The sequence below is a fragment of the Bufo bufo genome, chromosome 3 (genome assembly GCF_905171765.1).
Source record: "Bufo bufo chromosome 3, aBufBuf1.1, whole genome shotgun sequence".
Taxonomy (NCBI): Eukaryota; Metazoa; Chordata; class Amphibia; order Anura; family Bufonidae; genus Bufo; species Bufo bufo.
The window spans coordinates 116,635,662-116,655,089 of NC_053391.1; the positions used below are offsets into that span (position 1 = coordinate 116,635,662).

At 41.8% G+C, this 19,428-nt stretch overlaps 1 protein-coding gene across 7 annotated transcripts in view; it reads right to left on the reverse strand.

The window, feature by feature from the left end:
* The window catches only part of RAP1GAP2 (RAP1 GTPase activating protein 2), a 685,016-nt gene that overhangs the window by 372,499 nt on the left and 293,089 nt on the right, over nucleotides 1-19,428 (reverse strand). Inside the window, exon 1 of one of the 7 annotated variants that reach the window (XM_040423488.1) lies at nucleotides 19,354-19,425. The exons of the other annotated variants lie outside the window; for them this stretch is intronic. Within the exon in view, the coding sequence (XP_040279422.1) occupies nucleotides 19,354-19,415 (62 nt within the window). The 5' untranslated portion in view covers nucleotides 19,416-19,425. Of the gene's footprint in view, nucleotides 1-19,353; nucleotides 19,426-19,428 lie in introns of those variants that run through there. 7 annotated transcript variants of the gene reach the window in all.

Genomic DNA, 19,428 nt, shown 5'->3' on the forward strand with positions numbered 1-19,428 from the left:
ATTGTAAAGGGGATCAGACCCCCAAAAGATTAAGTCCCAGACTGGGGGGAAAAAATTAAGTGAAAAAAAAGTAAAAAAAATAACATTTTCAAATTTTATTTTCAAGTTTCAAGTAAAATAAAAATATCCTTTTGCCAAAATAAAGGGAAAAAAAAGAAAACATATTAGGTATCACCGCATCTGTATCGACTGGCTCTATAAAAATATCACATGACCTAACCCCTCAGATGAACACTGTCAAAAAAATAAAATTAAAACTGTGCTAAATAAACAATTTTTTTGTCACCTTACATCACTAAAAGTGCAACACCAAGTGATCAAAAAGGTGTAAACCCCCTAAAATAGTACCAATCTAACCGTCACCACATCCCGCAAAAAATGAGCCCCTACCTAAGACAATCGCCCAAAAAAGAAAAAAATACTATGGCTCAGAATATGGAGACACTAAAACATAGTTTTTTTGGTTTAAAAAATGCTGTTATTGTGTAAAACTTAAGTAAAAAAAGTATACATATTAGGTATTGCTGCGTCTAAAACAACCTGCTCTATAAAAATACCACATGACCTAACCCCTGAGGTGACCACCGTACATCACAAAAAGCGATCACAAAGTCATACGCACCCCAAAATATTGTCAATCAAACCGTCATATCATCCCGCAAAAATTATACACTACCTAAGACAATCGCCCAAAAACAAAAAAAAACTATGGCTCTCAGACTATGAAGACGCTAAAACATGATTTTTTTTGTTTAAAAAATTATATCATTGTGTAAAACTTACATAAATAAAAAAAAGTAGACATATTAGGTATCGTGGCATCCGTAATAACCTGCTCTATAAAAATATCACATGACCTAACCCCTCAGGTGAACACCGTAAAAAAAAAAATAATAGAAATGGTGTAAAAAAAAGCCATTTTTTGTCACCTTACAATACAAAAAGTGTAATAGCAAGCGATCAAAAAGTCATATGCACCCTATAATAGTAGCAATAAAACCGTCATCTCATCCTGAAAAAAATTAGCCCTTACACAAGACAGTCGCCCAAAAAATTAATAATAATACGGCTTTTAGAATGTGGAGACACTAAAAAAATCTTTTTTTTTTCAAAAATGCTTTGTTATGTAAAACTGAAACAAACAAACAAAAAAAGTAGTCATATTTGGTATTGTCACATCCGTAACAACCTGCTCTATAAAAATACCTCATGATCTAACCTGTCAGATGAATGTTGTAAATAACAAAAAATAAAAATGGTGCCAAAACAGCTATTTTTTGTTACCTTGCCTCATAAAAAAAGTGTAATATAGAGCAACCAAAAAACCAAATTTACCCTAAAATAGTACCAACAAAACTGCCACCTTATCCTGTAGTTTCCAAAATGGTGTCATTTTTTGGAGTTTCTACTCTAGGGGTGCATCAGGGGGGCTTCAAATGGGGCATGGTGTCAAAAAACCATTGCAGCAAAATCAGCCTTCCAAAAACCATATGGCGTTCCTTTTCTTCTGCGCAATGCTGTGTGCCCGTACAGCAGATTACGACCACATATGGGGTGTTTCTGTAAACTACAGAATCAGGGCAATAAATAGAGTTTTTTGGGCTGTTAACCCTTGCTTAATTAGTGACAAAAAATTGGTTAAAATGGAAAATCTGCCAAAAAATTTAAATTCTGAAATGTAATCTCCATTTTCCATTAATTCTTGTGGAACCCCTAAAGGGTTAACAAAGTTTGTAAAATCAGTTTTGTATACCTTGAGGGGTGTAGTTTCTAAAATGGGGTTACTTTTTTGGAGTTTCTACTCTAGGGGTGCATCAGGGGGGTCTTCAAATGTGACATGTCAGCTTAAAATTATCCCAGTGAAATCTGCTTTCCAAAAACCATATGGCGTTCCTTTCCTTCTGCGCAATGCAGCGTGCCCGTACAGCAGTCTATGACCACATATGGGGTGTTTCTAGCAACTACAGAATCAGGGCCATAAATATTTCGTTTTGTTTGGCTGTTAACCCTTGCCCTTGTAACTGGAAAAAATGGATTAAAATGGCAAATCTGCCCAAAAATTTTAATTCTGAAATGTCATCTCTATTTTTCATTAATTCTTGTGGAACACCTAAAGGGTTAACAAAGTTTGTAAAATCATTTTTGCATATGGCGTTCCTTTCCTTCTGCGCAATGCCATGTGCCCGTACAGCAGTTTATGACCACATATAGGGTGTTTCTGTAAACTACAGAGTCAGGGCAATAAATATTGCATTTTGGCTGTTAACTCTTGCTTTGTTAGTCGAAAAAAAAAGATTAAAATGGAAAATCTGCCAAAAAAGTGAAATTCTGAAATTTCATCTTCATTTTCCATAAATTCTTGTGGAACACCTAAAGGGTTAACAAATTTTGAAAATTCTGTTTTGAATACATTGAGGGGTGTAGTTTCTAAAATGGGGTAATTTTTGGGTGGTTTCTATTATGTAAGCCTCACAAAGTGACTTCAGACCTGAACTGGTCCTTAAGAAGTGGGTTTTGAAAATTTTATGAAAAATTTCAAGATTTGCTTCTAAACTTCTAAGCCTTCTAACTTCCCCAAAAAATAAAATGGCATTCACAAAATGATCCAAACATGTAGTAGACATATGGGGAATGTAAAGTAATAACTATTTTTGGAGGTATTACTGTCTATTATAAAAGTAGACAAATAGAAATTTGGAAATTTGCAATTTTTCACAATTTTTGGTAAATTTGGTATTTTTTTGTAAATAAAAATATTTTTTTTTACTCAATTTTACCACTGTCATGAAGTACAATATTTGACGAGAAAACAATCTCAGAATGGCCTAGATAAGTAAAAGCATTTTAAAGTTATCACCACATAGAGTTATACATGTCAGATTTGCAAAAAATGGCCTGATCCTTAAAGGGGTTCTGCACTTTGTTTAAACTGATGATCTATCCTTTGGATAGATCATCAGCTTCTGATCAGTGGGGGTCCGACACCCGGGCTCCCCGCCGATCAGCTGTTTGAGAAGGGAGCGGCGCTCCAGCAGCGCCACGGCCTTCTCACTGTTTACAGCATGACCAGTGACGTCACGACTTGTATCAACTGGCCTGGGCGGGGCTAAGCTCCATTCAAGTGAACAGAGCTTAGCCCAGGCCAGTGATACTAGTCCTGACGTTACTGGGCCATCGGTAAACAGTGAGAAGGCCGCGGTGCTGCCTTCTCAAACAGCTGATCGGCGGGGGTCCCAGGTGTCATACCCTCGCCAATCAGAAGCTGATGATCTATCCAGAGGATAAATCATCAGTTTAAATAAAGTGCAGAACTCCTTTAAGGTAAAATATGGCAGGGTCATTAAGGGGTTAAAAAATACAAATCTGAGGGGACAGCTGTAGCCTTTGACATATACAACATCTTAAAAAAAGAAATAAAATCTGCAAAAATACAAAATGAATGGCAGTTGGCCAAAGAGAATGAAACAAAAATCCCCCGAAATTCTTTAAATATGTAAATGCTTAAAAAAAACAAGGTCTGAGCAGGTAGATTTCCTAAATAAAGGTAACAGTGAGATGGCCACTAAGGAGTCAGGAAAAGGCAGAGCTACTAAATGAGTTCTTTATGTACAAAAGAGAACGGAGCTATCGGTGGTGCCAGGTCTGTTAGTACATCCAAGCTAAGTTAAATAAGGTAAATGTGAACAAGGCTCCAGGTCCAGATTGATTACATCCAAGAGTTCTTAAAGAACTCAGTTATTGCTGTGCTCCTATTTATAATTTTTTTGAGATTCTCTAGTGATCGGCATAGTGCCAAGTGACTGGCAGAAGGCAAATGTGGTACCCATATTCAAAAAGAGTTCTATGTCTTCCCCAAGTAATTATAGACCAGTAAGCTTAACTTCTGTTGTGGAGAATATGTTTAAAGGACTCTCAAGGGACTATGTACAGGAGTATGTGACTGTAAATAATATCAAACGTGAAAGCCAAGGACAGAAGTTGTCACCGCGTCCAGAGAGTTTTAGTCATTGATTCCTATTCTGAATGATCCCCAGTTATAAGTGGTGTACCACAAGGTTCAGTGCTGGGTGCACTATTATTTAATTTATTTATTAATGATATTGAGGATGGGATTAATAGCGCCGTTTCGATTTTTGCAGATTACATAAAGCTATATACTAGTGTGTGGCCTATAGAAGATGTTCATAAACCACAAGCTGACTTGGACACTCGGAGTGTTTGGGTTTATACAAGTTAATCATATCCTCAGGATTGGTCATAAATATCTGATCAATGGGGGTCCAACTCCTGGCACCCCTTCTGATCAGCTGTATGAAGAAGCTGTGGAACTTCCTTTAATGTTGCATCCTCCTCACAACATACCAATCACAATGCTGTACATTGTATTGCGGCTGTGCTTTGCATTGCAGCCCTGGTTCATTCACTTGAATGGGACTGAGCTGTGAATGGACCATGTGACCAATGAACGTAATGTTACTGACTTAGGAAGAAGCCACGGCGCTCACTGAACCACCACAACCTCTTCAAACAGCTGATCGGCAGGGGTGCTAGTTGTTAGACCCCTATTGATCAGATATTGATGACCAGGGGCGGACTGGCCATCGACCCTACCGGGAAATTTCCTGTTGGGCTGATGCCCAGGGGGCCACCCAAGACCTTGTCATGGACAACAGCCATAAACATAAAGATCGGATGCTCTCAGCATTAATTAATGTAGGAGCATCAGACACTTTTGCACCTGCCAACAGGCACATACGCCCTCCTAAATTCAACCATATTGCCCTCCTCAGGACAATGATACAGTTTCATATTGTGGCCGGGTTGGCAGTATTTTGTGCTGAAATGTGGTATTTGGTTCAGCTGGGGAGATGTTTCGTTCTTCTGTATTGCTGTTGTCCTTGCCTAGATGTGTTGGACCTGTCTACTTGTGTTGCCCCATCTTCTGCCAGTTTGGACTCACCTACGACATGGGTCCGCTTTTACATTTTTTTCAGGGCTACTTTTAAGTTTTTTCCAGGGCCACTTTAAAGGCTATGTACACCTTTAGGGCATTTTTCTTATTACTACATTGTACTCATTTTCAGCTAAAAATCAGTTTTAAAATTGGTCTTTATTACAAATATGGAACCCTTTTTTCTGTACAGGGCTGAGATGCTCTAATAGAGGGATCAGAATTTTCTCTCTACTCCGTCAGCCAGCTAATCTGATGGGCTCCTTATCTCTGACTCATTATAGCTCAGCTCTTATATTACTGGTAAGAATGTGGCTTAACTAAGCGTTTATGACATTTTAGTAAATTAGAGATAAGGGTTATTAGATGACCAGCACAAAGTGAAAGTAAAAAGAACCATTCATACAGCTAGAAAAAACTGTTAACCCTTTGTGACAGAACAGCTCAATATTTTTTTTTATAAAGACCAATTGAAATTTTTTTTTTAGCCCAAAATGAATACAATGCAATCATTTAAAAAAATTGTCTTCGAAGATGTACATAGCCTTTAAGTTCTCAGTCCGCCCCTGTTGATGACCTGTCCTGAAAATAAGCCATCAACATTAAACTGCCAGAAACCCCTCTTTAATTCTGCTCTGATAGATTTTGAAAGGGGTCTTTGTGGTGACCGATTGCCTTTAACAAAATGAACATTAGACTAATATATTTACACAGACATTTTCTGCCATGATCTGAACTATTTTTCATAAGAAGTATGACTCAGTGTCAAGTTGCCAAGTTAGGATGGGGAAGAATACATAGGAAATCTGTATCATAATTTGTAGTATTCCCGAGGGACAATGCAGTTTACATAATTATACGATTGTTACATTTGTATCTAGTAGGTCACATAAATGTGTTGCTTGGTGTAGACACTTAGCATTGGGATACAATGTTCTGTTAAGCAACAGGGACGAACAGTAGCAGTTGTATAATAACCCTGATGACAGTTTTACTGCATGTGTTGTAGAAAAGATTTAGTGCAAACTCAGAAAAGAACATCACGTTCTCTTCCATACCTGAGTGCAGAAGCGAGGAGGTATGGGATTTATTTCCAAAAATAGTCACTTTTCTACCAGCTGTTAATGACAACCTCTTGTTTATTAACACTGCCTTTAAAAGGGCACGGCAAGTTTATTTCAGCATTTACACCACCTTGGAGAATGCAAATACCTGGCCATAGACGTGCGTGTATATAACACGTCTCCGGGTGCAGATTTGCCATATACTGCAGAAAAATGTAACATATATTCCGAATGTGTAGCAAATGCAATGCCATATTGTTGCATACAATCTAACTGCTGGTAGATAAACAGTAGACTACGCTTTCGATGCACAGAAAAAAGTATGTTGATGTATACCACCAGAACATGTGCCAAAAAGGGTTCTGCTGCCCCTGAAAAGCAGGAACTGGCAAGAAGACTTAATGTACGGTCACCTCGCCTCCTAAAAACGTAATATTAAGCAATCAAAAAATCTTATGTGCCCCAAAATGGTACCAATAAAAAATCACCTCATCCCTTACACAAGACTGCCAGAAAATTTAAAAAAATGGTTCTCTAAAAAAAGCGATATAAAATGTTTTTTTTTATTTTTATGCTTTGCATCAAAAATGCTAAATAAAAAAATAAAAATTATATCAAATTGGTGTCTCTGTAATCGTACTGACCAGCAGAATAAAGTAAATATGTCAATGCAGCATACTGTAGTGCCCAAAAACCATTCCAGCAAAATCTGCCCTGCAAAAATCAAATGGCGCTCCTTTCCTTCTGAGCTCTGCGGTGTAACCATAGAGTAGTTTACAACCAGTGGAGTGTTGCCATCTTCACAAGAAAGTGTGTAACAAATTGTGGATGCATTTTCTCCTGTTACCCCTTGTGAAAAAGAAAAATCTGAGGTTAACGCACCATGTTATTGGAAATTTTTTTCCTTTTCATGACCAGAGTTTATATATTCTATGAAACACCAGTTGGGTAAAAGTGCTCACTATGTGCCTCGATAAATTCCTTGACGGGTGTAGTTTCCAAAATAGAGTCATGTCTGGGGGGTTCCACTGTAGGAGTACCTCACAGTCACTTCAAATGCAACATGGTGTCTGAAAAGCATTCCGGCAAAATCTGCCATCCAAAAGCCATATGGCGCTCCTTCCCTTCTGAACCCAGCCCTGTGCCCATACAGCAATTTACAGCTACATAGGAGATGTTGCCGTATTCAGGAAAAAACATTCTTAACAAATTGTGGGAGCTTTTTCTCCTGTTTATCTTTGAACAGCTATAAATGCTGCATTAATGATATCCAAATACAAGATACAACCTGTATTTAGGGGCTGACAAGATACAAGACGGGTCACCAATTACATATTCTACCTATACTGAACACTCCCAATGACACTAGAATTAGCTACAGTATTTCAGTTTTAATCACACATTTTCTTCCTTAGTACATGAATTCTTATGGGCTGTCTTCTTGGCAGCTGTGTAACCTACGAGTGTGCCTGCATCTGACAAGCCGTTATTAAATTTGCAGGTATGAAAAGCATGTGAAACATTTAAAAGGCCTTTCACAAGGAATGTATTCACCATGTTGCCAACTGAACAGGAAACTGTCTGCTGCTAAAGTATTATCTACATTTCACCTTAGAAAAATAAGGTATATATATTCTTTAATGTCTTAAAAGCTGAACTAGTAGCTGCCATTTCATCTAAGAAAAGTTTCCTTGAACTAGATTTTGGAGGTTGAAATAAAAAGAAGCACCATACCCATTATGGTGGCTCTTCTTCCCTCAGTAAACCCTTGAGGGAAGCACCTTGATAATTCATCTCTAACTCTATTAGTTAATATAAATTCAACTTGCTTTCGATTGGGGCTAATTTTGGAGGGAGAGAGAGAAGAAAAAAACTTAAAGTGTGCTTGTGATTTCAGTGTAGGGCTGGAATGATAAACATTTTGTAATATACTTTATGAGGGAAACATGTTTCTTTGTACTAAAAAACAGGGTATAAAAAGTGTTCTTAGCAAAGCTCAAACTGATCATTACTAAGGAGAGCCTGTCTTCAGTCTTCAATTCTACTGAGCACTGAAGACACCAGTGTGTAACATACAGAGACCTACCCAGCCTACCTCTTGTCACTACCCCGGTCCCTGCCTATCCCTGCCCATCACCCTGCCTATCTGACTTGTTACACACAGGCATCTTCAGTGCTCAGTAGAACAGAAGACTAAAGACAGACTCTCCTTAGTAATGCTCAGTTAGAGCGTTGCTACAGAGACTCTTTACACCCTGTTTTCTAGTACAAAGAAGCATCTTTCCCTAATAAAGTATATTACACAATTTGTTGACTTCCCTGTTCCTACACAATATTAAAAATAAACTAAAACAATAGTTACACTTTCATAAAAAAGAAAACAATATATGTCCTAGAAGAGCTGAGAGTGTCAGACACAAATTTTTAGGCTAATTGTGTAGAATCCATTCGGATCCGTATCGAAAATCGAATTTTGATCGATTCGCTCATCTCTATCCATTAGTCTTCCTGCTAGTTTCTGCTTTTCACAGGCATCTGTCACCAGGACCAATTAGGTAAGGGCATTAGTTAGGTATTTTTATTTGCTTCCAGTATGAGCTTTATATTGATGTATAGAGCATTTAATAGATATTACTACAGGAAAAGACCACTTAGAGTCCCGAAACGCGTCTGGTTTAGATCCTCCTTTTGAACACAAAGACAATCGCAATCTACAGTAACTATTTTAAAGTTCGTAATTATACCCAAGTTCGTGACAACCTATGAACCGGAACTACGAATGAAATCACTGGTGCCAGTTGGGAAAACACACGCATAAGGCAGACGCCGGCAAAGAATACTTGAACCGAGATATCCTTGGAATCTTCGACATCACAGCAAAAAACAACATTTTCGACATAACATGTGCCCCTGGTGAAGTATTTGACACTCATGTAAGTTAGCAGGAGCGGGGGGACTGGAGCAGCTACCACGCGGGATGCCGCGGTCTACACACCGAATTCCGCCCGTGATCGAACCTGGCTTGTGAGTAAAACACACCGTATAGAGGAAAACTTAAATGATTTGTTGGTTGCGGTGTTCGATTTTCTACAGTATTTCTATTCAAGTTGATTTTAATCCAATAATTGAACAGATAGGATTCTTGGACTATGTGATTTGGAATACCAGAACATTGATTGTGGAAATGTATACACTTTTTTATGCGAACATTACCTTATATTGCGATAATGATATCGATGGATGGATATGCTGCAGTGAGATTAGTTTTATGACGGATCCCTCCAATAGTTCCTCATCTATTCCACACTGAGATAATATTGGAGTGGACCACTATATTTTAAGTCTGGCCAGACTATTTACTATTGTGTCTTTATCGAGTTTACGTTTATTGATTTCACTTAAATACCATTATTAATAAAGTACCACCTACTCCAGATATCAGCGAGTGCCCAGCCTTTTTTTTATAGATTGGGTGAATCTGTTGGCTGAGAGCACCCATCCGGGGGACCTGACGCAGTAGTGCTACTTTTACACATTTATCACCAATGACAGGACATGTTGTATTTTTTTGCCGAATGGAAATACGGACATAAAGAAACGGAATGCACACGGAGTAACTTCCGTTTTTTTTGCCGACCCATTGAAATTAATGGTTCTGTACACGGTCAGCAAAAAAAAAACGGAACGGACACGGAAAGAAAATATGTTCGTGTGCATGAGGCCTTCGGCTACTTTCAGACCCGTGTTTTGGCTTTCCGTTTGCGAGATCCGTCATGGGCTCAGTCACAAGTGGTCCAAATGTAAGTCAATGTAAGTCAATGGGGACGGATCCGTTTTCTCTGACACAATCTGGCACAATAGAAAACGGATCCGTCTCCCATTGACTTTGAATAGAGTTCATGACGGCTCCGTCTTGGCTATGTTACAGATAATACAAACGGATCCGTTCATGACGGATGCATGCGGTTGTATTATTGTAACGGATCCGTTTTTGCAGATCCATGACGGATCCGCCCAAAACGCGAGTGTGAAAGTAGCCTTAGGCTGGTACTTGTTGCCAGAAGAAGAATGACATATTGTCACACCATATGCCACGCAGAAGTAGCTGATGCCCCCAGCTCGTTAGTGACTCTAACCGCCTTCTCTATCAGATTTCTTCTTTTAGGAAGACTATGCTATAGCTTTCAATGCTTCAGGTTTCTTAAAATTCTGCTTCTTCTCACCAAACACATGAAATAAAATGTAGTTATCCGTCTACTGGGGACCATGTATTGGAGAAAACCCTAATCCTAATCTGGATTCATTCCACACGGCGCTTTCCAAATGCTAGAGCGTTAATTGAAAACTGATTAATGGTGACTCCCAGAGCAGAGTCACCGCTGCCTCCTCCGGACTGAAATGATGGATTTTTAGTCCCAACGAAAATGATGCAGAATGGTCCAGATGCTAAGAAGGTGACGATCTGAATATAGATAGGATAGAGTGAGATGTGACAAGTGACACATTTATATACATAATTGTACATTTACATCAGGGGTCGTCGCGGTCATCACAGGACCATAGTGAATATTTATTGCACCTGCCGCCTGCCGCGGCCCGAATGCAGGAGAAAAAAATCTGAATAACAAATAGTTATCTAGACCACGGCCGGCTCCTGAGTCAGCAATTTTCGACAGTTTCTGGGCTATTGATCTTTATGTAAGATACGGCATCTGTATTGTTCATCTTCTAATAACGTATTCACGCTTAGTCCACTTTAAACACAAAGGGTTAATCTGAAAGACCTCTAGATAACCTCATAGTTTGCTATCAAGGTTAGACACTCAGACGCTGATGTCGAAGACAGTGGATGGTGGGGTGGAGAGGGAGCACTTTCATTAGGTCAAACAATACCATCACGTAGTCCAGGCATCCTCAAGCTGCGGCCCTCCAGCTGTTGCAAAACTACAACTCCCAGCATGCCCGAACAGCCTACAGGTATCGGCCTACAGTAGGGCATTGTGGGAGTTGTAGTTTTACAACAGCTGGAGGGCCGCAGTTGGAGGATGTCTGGACTACGTGATGGTATTGTTTGACCTCATTCGATTCGTCGCAAAGCTGAACTTCCTCGTGCTTCGCGGTAGCGAATATTGATTTAACCTGAAATAGTGCAAAAAAAACGAAAAAAAAATCATACTTATTAGATCGATTTGCTCGCAAATTTATAAATACTTTGCTCATCTCTAATAGTGACCATAGTGAGTGACTACGTCAGGCATCCTCAAGCTGTGGCCCTCCAGCTGTTGCAAAACTACAACTCCCAGTATGCCCGAACAGCCTACAGGTATCAGCCTACAGCAGGGCATTGTGGGAGTTGTAGTTTTGCAACAGCTGGAGGGCCACAGCTTGAGGATGCCTGACGTAGTCACTCACTATGGTCACTATTAGAGATGAGCAAAGTGTTTGTAAATTCGCGAGCAAATGGATCTGATAAGTAAGATTTTTTTTTTTGTTTTTTTGCACTATTTCAGGTTAAATCGATATTCGCTACCGCAAAGCACGAGGAAGTTCAGCTTTGCGACGAATCGAATTTATCATGAAATTCAGATCGAACTTAAGACTAGTTACTATTACAGCACATACGGAGTCCAGCTAAGGCTACTTTCACACTAGCGTTGTTTAAATCCGGCGTTCAATTCCGACACCGGAACTGCCCGCCGGATCCGGAAAAACTTGTGAAAACGGATTACATTTGAATCCTGATCAGGATTTTGATCACAATGAAAAAATGCATTAGAAAAAACGGATCCGCCATTTATGGACTACTGGAGCTCTTTCGATTGTGGTAGAATCAATTTGGACCTGAATCAAACCCAAATCGAATTTAGAGCAATTCGCTCATCTTTACTCTTAAAGGGGTTTTTCAAGACTTTACTACTGATGACCTATCCTTTGGAGAGGTCATCAGTATCTGATCAGTGGGAGTCCCACAACCTGGACCCCCGATGATCAGCTGTTTGAGAAGGCACTGGTGGTCACATTAGCGCCGTGGCCTTCACTCAGTTTAGTCTAGACCAAGTTCATCGGTCACGTGGCCCAGGAGCATAGAAGTGAATGGGGCTGAGCTGCAATACCAAACACAGCCACTATCAAATGGACGGCGCTGTGCTTGGTAAGCTGAGAAAAAGCCTTGGTGCTACTGTGAGCACCAGTGCCTTCTCAAACACCTGGTTGGTGGGGGTGCCAGGTGTCAGACCCTCACCGATCAGATACTGATCCAGAGGATAGGTAATCAGTATTAAGGTCTTGGCAAACCCCTTTAATAGTTAGGAAGCCATAGAGCAGTAGGGAATGATAATCTAATTTGCTATTAAGAGATCTTGTCAAGCTAAGTGACAACCACTATGGGGCTGTTAAAGCAGAATGTTGGTCATCCAGATTTTACAAAGATAGTTCTGGCTAAAAACTTCAATCCAAAAAATTAAAAAAATGCAACGATCGCTTGATTTTAATGTTCTAGTATCGCAAAGTGTGAGGATCAAGTACTCAGTATAGTCTCGAATGTTTAAAAGTGGAGTACCCCTTTAAGGGCTCATGCCCACGAACGTAAGTGCTCCGTGCCCGTGCTGCGGATCGCATATTGCGGTCCGCAATGCACGAGCACCAGCCGTGGGGCATCTGCAGCTTATCGCGAACCCATTCACTTGAATGGGGTCCGCGATCTGCACCTGAGGGTCCGCACCGCAAAAAAGTAGTGCATGCACTACTTTTTTGCGGTGCGGCGGGGCGGCCAGAAACACCACGGAAGCACTCCGTAGTACTTCCGCACCGCATCTCCCGGATTGCGGACCCATTGAAGTGAAAAGGTCCGTGATCCGTGATGCGGCTGCACACGGCCGGTGCCCCGTGTATTGCGGACCTCCCATATGCGAGTTGCAATACGGCCACAGGCAGCACACGGTGGTGTGCATGAGCCCTAAGGCTACTTTCACATTAACGTTTTTCTTTTCCGGCATAGAGTACAGTCACAGGGGCTCAATACCGGAAAAGAACTGATCAGGCATATCCCCATGCATTCTGAATGGAGAGTAATCCGTTCTGGATGCATCAAGATGTCTTCAGTTCAGTCATTTTGACTGATCAGGCAAAAGAGAAAACCGTAAAACCATAAAAACTTGCCTGAATGCCAGCATTTTCTATAGGAATGTATTAGTGCCGGATCTGGCATTCAAAATACCGGAATGCGCAGACCTTTAAAAATGAGAAAAAAATAAATACCGGATCCGTTTTGCCTGATGACACCGAAAAACGGATCCAGTATTGCAATGCATTTTTCAGACTGATCAGGCATTTTTCAGACTGATCAGAAAAATGCCTGATAAGTCAGAAAAAATGACATGCGTTTGCATACAGTTTGCCTGATCAGGCAGGCAGTTCAGGCAACGGAACTGCCTGCCGGAATCAAACAACGCAAGTGTGAAAGTACCCTAAGGCTACATTCACACGTCCGCAATGTGTTTTGCAGAAACACGGAGTCACGGATCCGCAAGACACGGAAAGCGGCAATGTGCGTTCCGCATTTTGCGGACCGCACATTGCCGACATAATAGAATATGCCTGTTCTTGTCCGCAATTGCGGACAAGAATAGGACATCTTCTATTTTTTTGCGGAAACGGAAGCACGGATGCGGAAGTGCGGATCCGCAAATGTGGATGCGGACAGCACATTCCGTCCCCATAGAGAATGAATGGGTCCGCACCCTTTCCACAAAATTGCGGAAAGGATGCGGACACATTTTGCGGACGTGTGAATGGAGCCTTAGGCTAGCCTGAGCCACAAATAGCAGTCAGCTTCAGGCTCGGGGTTAATGTACAGTGCTGAAAACTAGGTGAACCCGGGCATCGCAGCGTGCTTAGCATGCTGTACATTTTCCCCTGTCTCGTTGCAGATGACATATGTAATGAAGGGCTCAGTTGCTTTGCGACAAATAAATATTGAACTTTCCTACTGCTTTGCCATTGCCGCTCTTTAGGACTGATTGAAGGAGGCATTGTGCAGCATGGCGTCCCCGCCTCAACAATCCACTGCCTGATGTCAAAAGGAGTCCAAAGAAATGTAAATGTCCCCGAGCGCTGTGCAGCAATGGCACTGGCTGGATTTCATGGCAGCTTCAATTAGAAGCAAATAGATGTCGCTCCTCTAATCCAAAAAGCTGCCCACGTCACTTGCTAGATACATACAGTACCAGCAGCGCGTCCCAGCTGCAGCCATGAATCATTTACTGGATTTAATTTGTCACTGAACTGATTTCCCTGAGTTTGTGAATAATGAAACATACAGTATACAAACCATGAAGGGTGGCTTATGGAACTTAAACTCAGGCAAAGTTGTGTTCAGATGGACATCAAATGAAGTGCTCAGGCGTGGTAACTATAGATTAAAGGGGTTGTCACACAAAAAATATTCTACAGTTTTCAAACCAGCACCTAGCCCTGAATACATTTGTAATTGCATGTCATTAAAAATGTATTATAGCAACTGAGTTATTCAATATAATCTATCTGCATAGCGCCACCTGCAGTTTTTTTTTCTTATTTCTTTGTCCTGCTCACTGAGATGGCCGCACATGCTCAGTTTCATCCTTCAACTGCCTCCTGAGCAGTGATAGGGAGAGCTGAGACACGCCCCCTGAGCTGTGATAGGGAGAGCTGAGACACGCCCCCTGAGCTGTGATAGGGAGAGCTGAGACACGCCCCCCTGAGCTGCCGGCATGATATAAATCTAGCAGAGCAATGAATGGGGAGATCTCTGGATCCATGTGAGGTACACGGCTGGTTCTAGCTTTGTTAGAATGTGGTTGTCATGTAGTATATGGTGTCTGATTTTCATGTTTTATATTCGTCATGTAATAACAATGCTGGATCTTATATTCTTATGAGTCTATGTTGAGCCGTTAAATGTATTATATAGTTATTGCTAGTAGTTTGCATTAAACGTCCCGCTAGGTTTTACCAGTTGTGTGTGTGTCCTTGCACACAGTGAAATCCAATCAGTGTGATAGTGTGCAAGGACACACCTCCAACTGGTAACAGCCAGCTGCACCTTCTGAAACTTCTAGCAATTCTTCATCATTTCTAGCAGGAATAATACAGAAAAGGCACAGCATCGAGTCATAAGAATAAGAAGCTCCAGAAATGTCACTACATGGAGGATGTAAGTAGTTACTAAAACCGACATGTCAGGAATGGTGACAGGTCCTGTTTAAGGTAAAGTGTAGAGAAGGATGAGATGATGAGAGGAGTTGTGACAGAAACTGAGGGGAGATTAGGTATTTATTGGCCCACTTCTCCATCACCTCCTTCAGTACTTGTCCTCCCTGTATTTGTATAGGTGTCTTCTGACTGTTCTCATTTCTTCCCCTCACTCAGAATGACTAGTTTCTTATGGAACTGACCGCCAGGTCCGGGACGAGGGGTAGGCAAGGGTAGGCATTTGCGGCCATTCAGTCTCATAGGCTTCAGGCCTACATTGGCCTGTATAAATTTTGGTTCTAATTTGCAAAAAAAAAGTCCCCCATGTGCCATACAGTTATACTGGTGTCTTCTTATGTGGCAGAGGCGGCTGCACACAACTGACCAAAGACCTCTGCCCATGATGGTCTGGGCCAAATGGAGAAGAAAAGGAAAGTGAACAACTGAAAGACGTCACCTGTAAGTCACTGGATCTGCCCCTGACTACTTCTTTTACATGTGTTTTAATCTATCTATTAGTAAGTAGGGTCACTTTAAATTCATTCAGGGGGGCCATTTGCTTGCTCTGCCTAGGGCGCAAAACTACCTCTTCCGGGCCCTGCTGACCACTGGGGTTTACACAACAGGGGAACGTGATTGTGAGCTACACTGGGGACAATGACGTGTAATTGTTGTACAGTACTAAACATGGCATAAAGAATGTAACAAACGAATGTAATAAATAAGTAGAAAATGAAATACATTTGAGGCCGAGTTCACATCACAGTTTCATTTACCGTTCGTCTGATCCATCAGAAGATCAGGAAACAAACAATTAAACAAAAAACGGATCTTTTATTTTGCTCAGTTAGGGTTCATGCACACGAACGTACTTTCTTTCCGTGTCCTTTTTTTTTTTTTTTTGCGGACCATATACGGAACCATTCATTTCAATGGGTCCGCCAAAAAAACGGAAGGTACTCCGTGTGTATTCTGTCTCCGTATGTCATTATTTCCGTTCCGCCAAAAAATATTGTCCGCATTACGGACAAGGATTAAAGTACTGTTCTATAAGGGACCAGCTGTTCCGTTCCGCAAAATATGGAATGCACACGGACATCATCCGCATTTTTTGCGGATCCGTTTTTTGCAGACCGCAAAATACATACGGTCGTGTGAACAAGCCCTTAGGCACATTTTGCATCCGTCTGAGATCCGTTATTTTACATGGATATAAAAGTTCTCCACAAAGTCCTTTTTCCCTCAGACGGAAAGGGCTAAAACGGATGCAAAATTAGAATGACTGAGCAAAATAAAGGATCGGGGTTTTTTTTTTGTTTTCTGTTCTTCCGATGGATCAGAAGAACGGAAAACAATACAGTGATGTGAACTCAGCCTAAGCTGCATCAAGTGTGCACACACCGTCTGCCTTATGGAGAGAGGCTGCAGAATATGTTGGCGCTATATGAAGCTTACGGTAGTTTCTGAATGAGTTCTTCCGTTCCTCTTTGGATTGCTGGGCCTCCTACTTTACACCTAATTATATAGATTATCAGATTATAAGCTTCGTGGGTGAGAGAAGTGGGGGAATGGGTGACTGTGAAGCATCGTCGCCCATTACGCCCATTATATGAGAATACTATTAACATAACGAAGCATTGTGGGTTAATACCGGTTTGTCCTCCGTCACTTTTGCTTTCTTTCGCACCCCCCCCTATGGCACTCCAGCGCTGATGACTTATTGTTACCCTGCTGAACTCTTCCTGTATCCGCCTCAGCAGGTCTTGTTTTTCACAGTTCGTTTGTGCGCCCACTCGAGATTTCACTACCCCCTCACCATCCCACCGTCAGTGACTGTAGCAACACAATAAGTCATTAAAACTCTTCATGGCCCTTCTACATGTACAGCCGCGCAACGAGGTCACTATAAATGGGAGCGCGCAGAGGAAAATGAGGTTAGTTTACTTATTGTGACCCCCCTCCAACAACACCGACCCCCACCCACAACCCTACGTCCATGCACAGTCATACCTATCGCTATGGAAGTCATTTTCGCAAAAATGGCACCTATATACAAAAGGCTTGACGTATCGTGTGACTTTTTAAAACATGTTAAGCTATTTGCAACCAAGGGTAACGGACACCCTTTTGAAATAATGTCGTTTAATGATTTTTTATGAAAAAAAATTTATTGTGCAATTTTCCCAGTTTTCTCGTTTTGCATTATTATTCTACTGTAGTTTGAAGTCATTAGTAGGATGACGATTTCACCATGAAAGCCCAATCCAGATGATGGCGCTGTGCTACCACCGTCAGAGTCACGGCCTATACGGATGTGTCCTTCCTTACCTTGTCCTGAAATGTGTAGCACAAGATGACCAGCTTAAGGGCTCCTTCACACGACCGTGCCGTGATCCACGCATGCTGCCCGTGTGCCTTCCGCAATTTGCGGAACGGAAGAGGCTGCCCATTGTAGAAATGCCTATTCTTGTCCGCAAAACGGACAAGAATAGGACACGATCTATAATTTTTGCGGGGCCACGGAACGGAGCAACCGTGTGCTGTCCGCATCTTTTGCTGCCCCGTTAAAGTGAATGGGTCCGCACCCGAGCTGCAAAAAATGCGAGACCTCATTTACACGACGGACGTTTGTAGCCTAACGGCCATTAATAACTAGTGCAATAAAGCCATTAAAAATGGATAAAAGGCCCAAAAAATTTATGTACACACCGATGGACATGAAAAAGTGACAGTTTATCTGTTTTTAATGGCTGTTTTTGTGAACGCAGCCTAAGGCCCTTTGAACGCGACCAATTTTTTTCCCCGAATCCGTTTTTAGAACTGATGTCACTTGTATAGCAATAGAACCAATGCATCCCAATGACATAATGTACACGACAATTATTTTAGACGATCCGTGTATCCTTTCTGATATTTTTAGAACACGTCCTATTCATGTCCGTTCTCACTGATCCGAGCCACCCATTATGGCCTCTTTCACACTGGCGTGTGCGCCCCCCGTTGCCGTATTGCGGACCGCATTTTCGGATCCGCAATTCACAGGTGCCGTTCCGTGGGCATTCCGCATCACGGATACGGACCCATTCACTTGAATGGGTCTCCAAATCCGGAGATGCGGAATGGTGCAGAACGGAACCACGGAACGGAACCCTACAGGAAGCACTACGGAGTGCTTCCATGGGGTTTCGTCCCGTACTTCCGTTCCGCAAAAAGATAGAACCTGTCCTATCTTTTTGCGGAACAGGCAGGATCGCGGACCCATTCAAGTGATTGGGTCCGCGATCCGCTGCGGCTGCCCCACGGACTGTGCTCGTGTAATGCGGGCCGCATTTTGCGGGCCGCAATACGGCAACGGGCCGCACACGCCAGTGTGAAAGGGGCCTAAAGTTCATTAAAGTCTATCGGATGAGTGAAAAACTGACTGCACTCCGAGGCAAAAAAATAAATACGGATTCGGATCGGATTGTAAAACTGAAACAGAGACCATATCGGTCGTGTGCAAGAGGCCTAAGACAAAAATGACTTTGCGATACTTGGTCGCGAGATGTCTATCCTACACCTGACTATGTGTGGCCACCTAGTGGTTGTAATTGGAGTTGCAGCCTGTCCAGGGTTTTCCTAGCATGTCATGTTATTGTATTGAACCTTTTGCCAGAAATGGGATTCTTTCAGAAACAGGGGCGGATTGGAAATTTGCTAAACACGCGCTGCTGATATATAACTTCTAATGACGCCGCCCCCACCAAGAAAAATGGTCACTTTAGATTTTTATTTTTTTTAAACTTTCAACAGTGTATCCAACACTTTCTCTTTTTTGTTGTGATCCTAATCCGGCTCAGCCGGATCATCACATGTAATAATCTATCGCTTTACTGCAGAGCTATGGGACACAAACCATACGTTGGTTGCCTGAGATATGAGGGGTGTTTCACAGCACGCGCTGTCTTCTGCAGGCGCCATGTGACATTTTGCAGAATGCGGTGCACACCCAAACAACTAAGGTGACAGTGTTAAAAAGGTCCCCACGGATATACCGGACCCCCCCCCCCCCCCCCCCCCCCGTCTAGTGCTGAAGGTGAGTCCACTACATAACAGCAATGTACTTACTGACTCCATCTCCTGCTGAAGGAGCACAAGACAGACATAACTATGGGGACAAGGACAACCATCTGTATGCAGCGT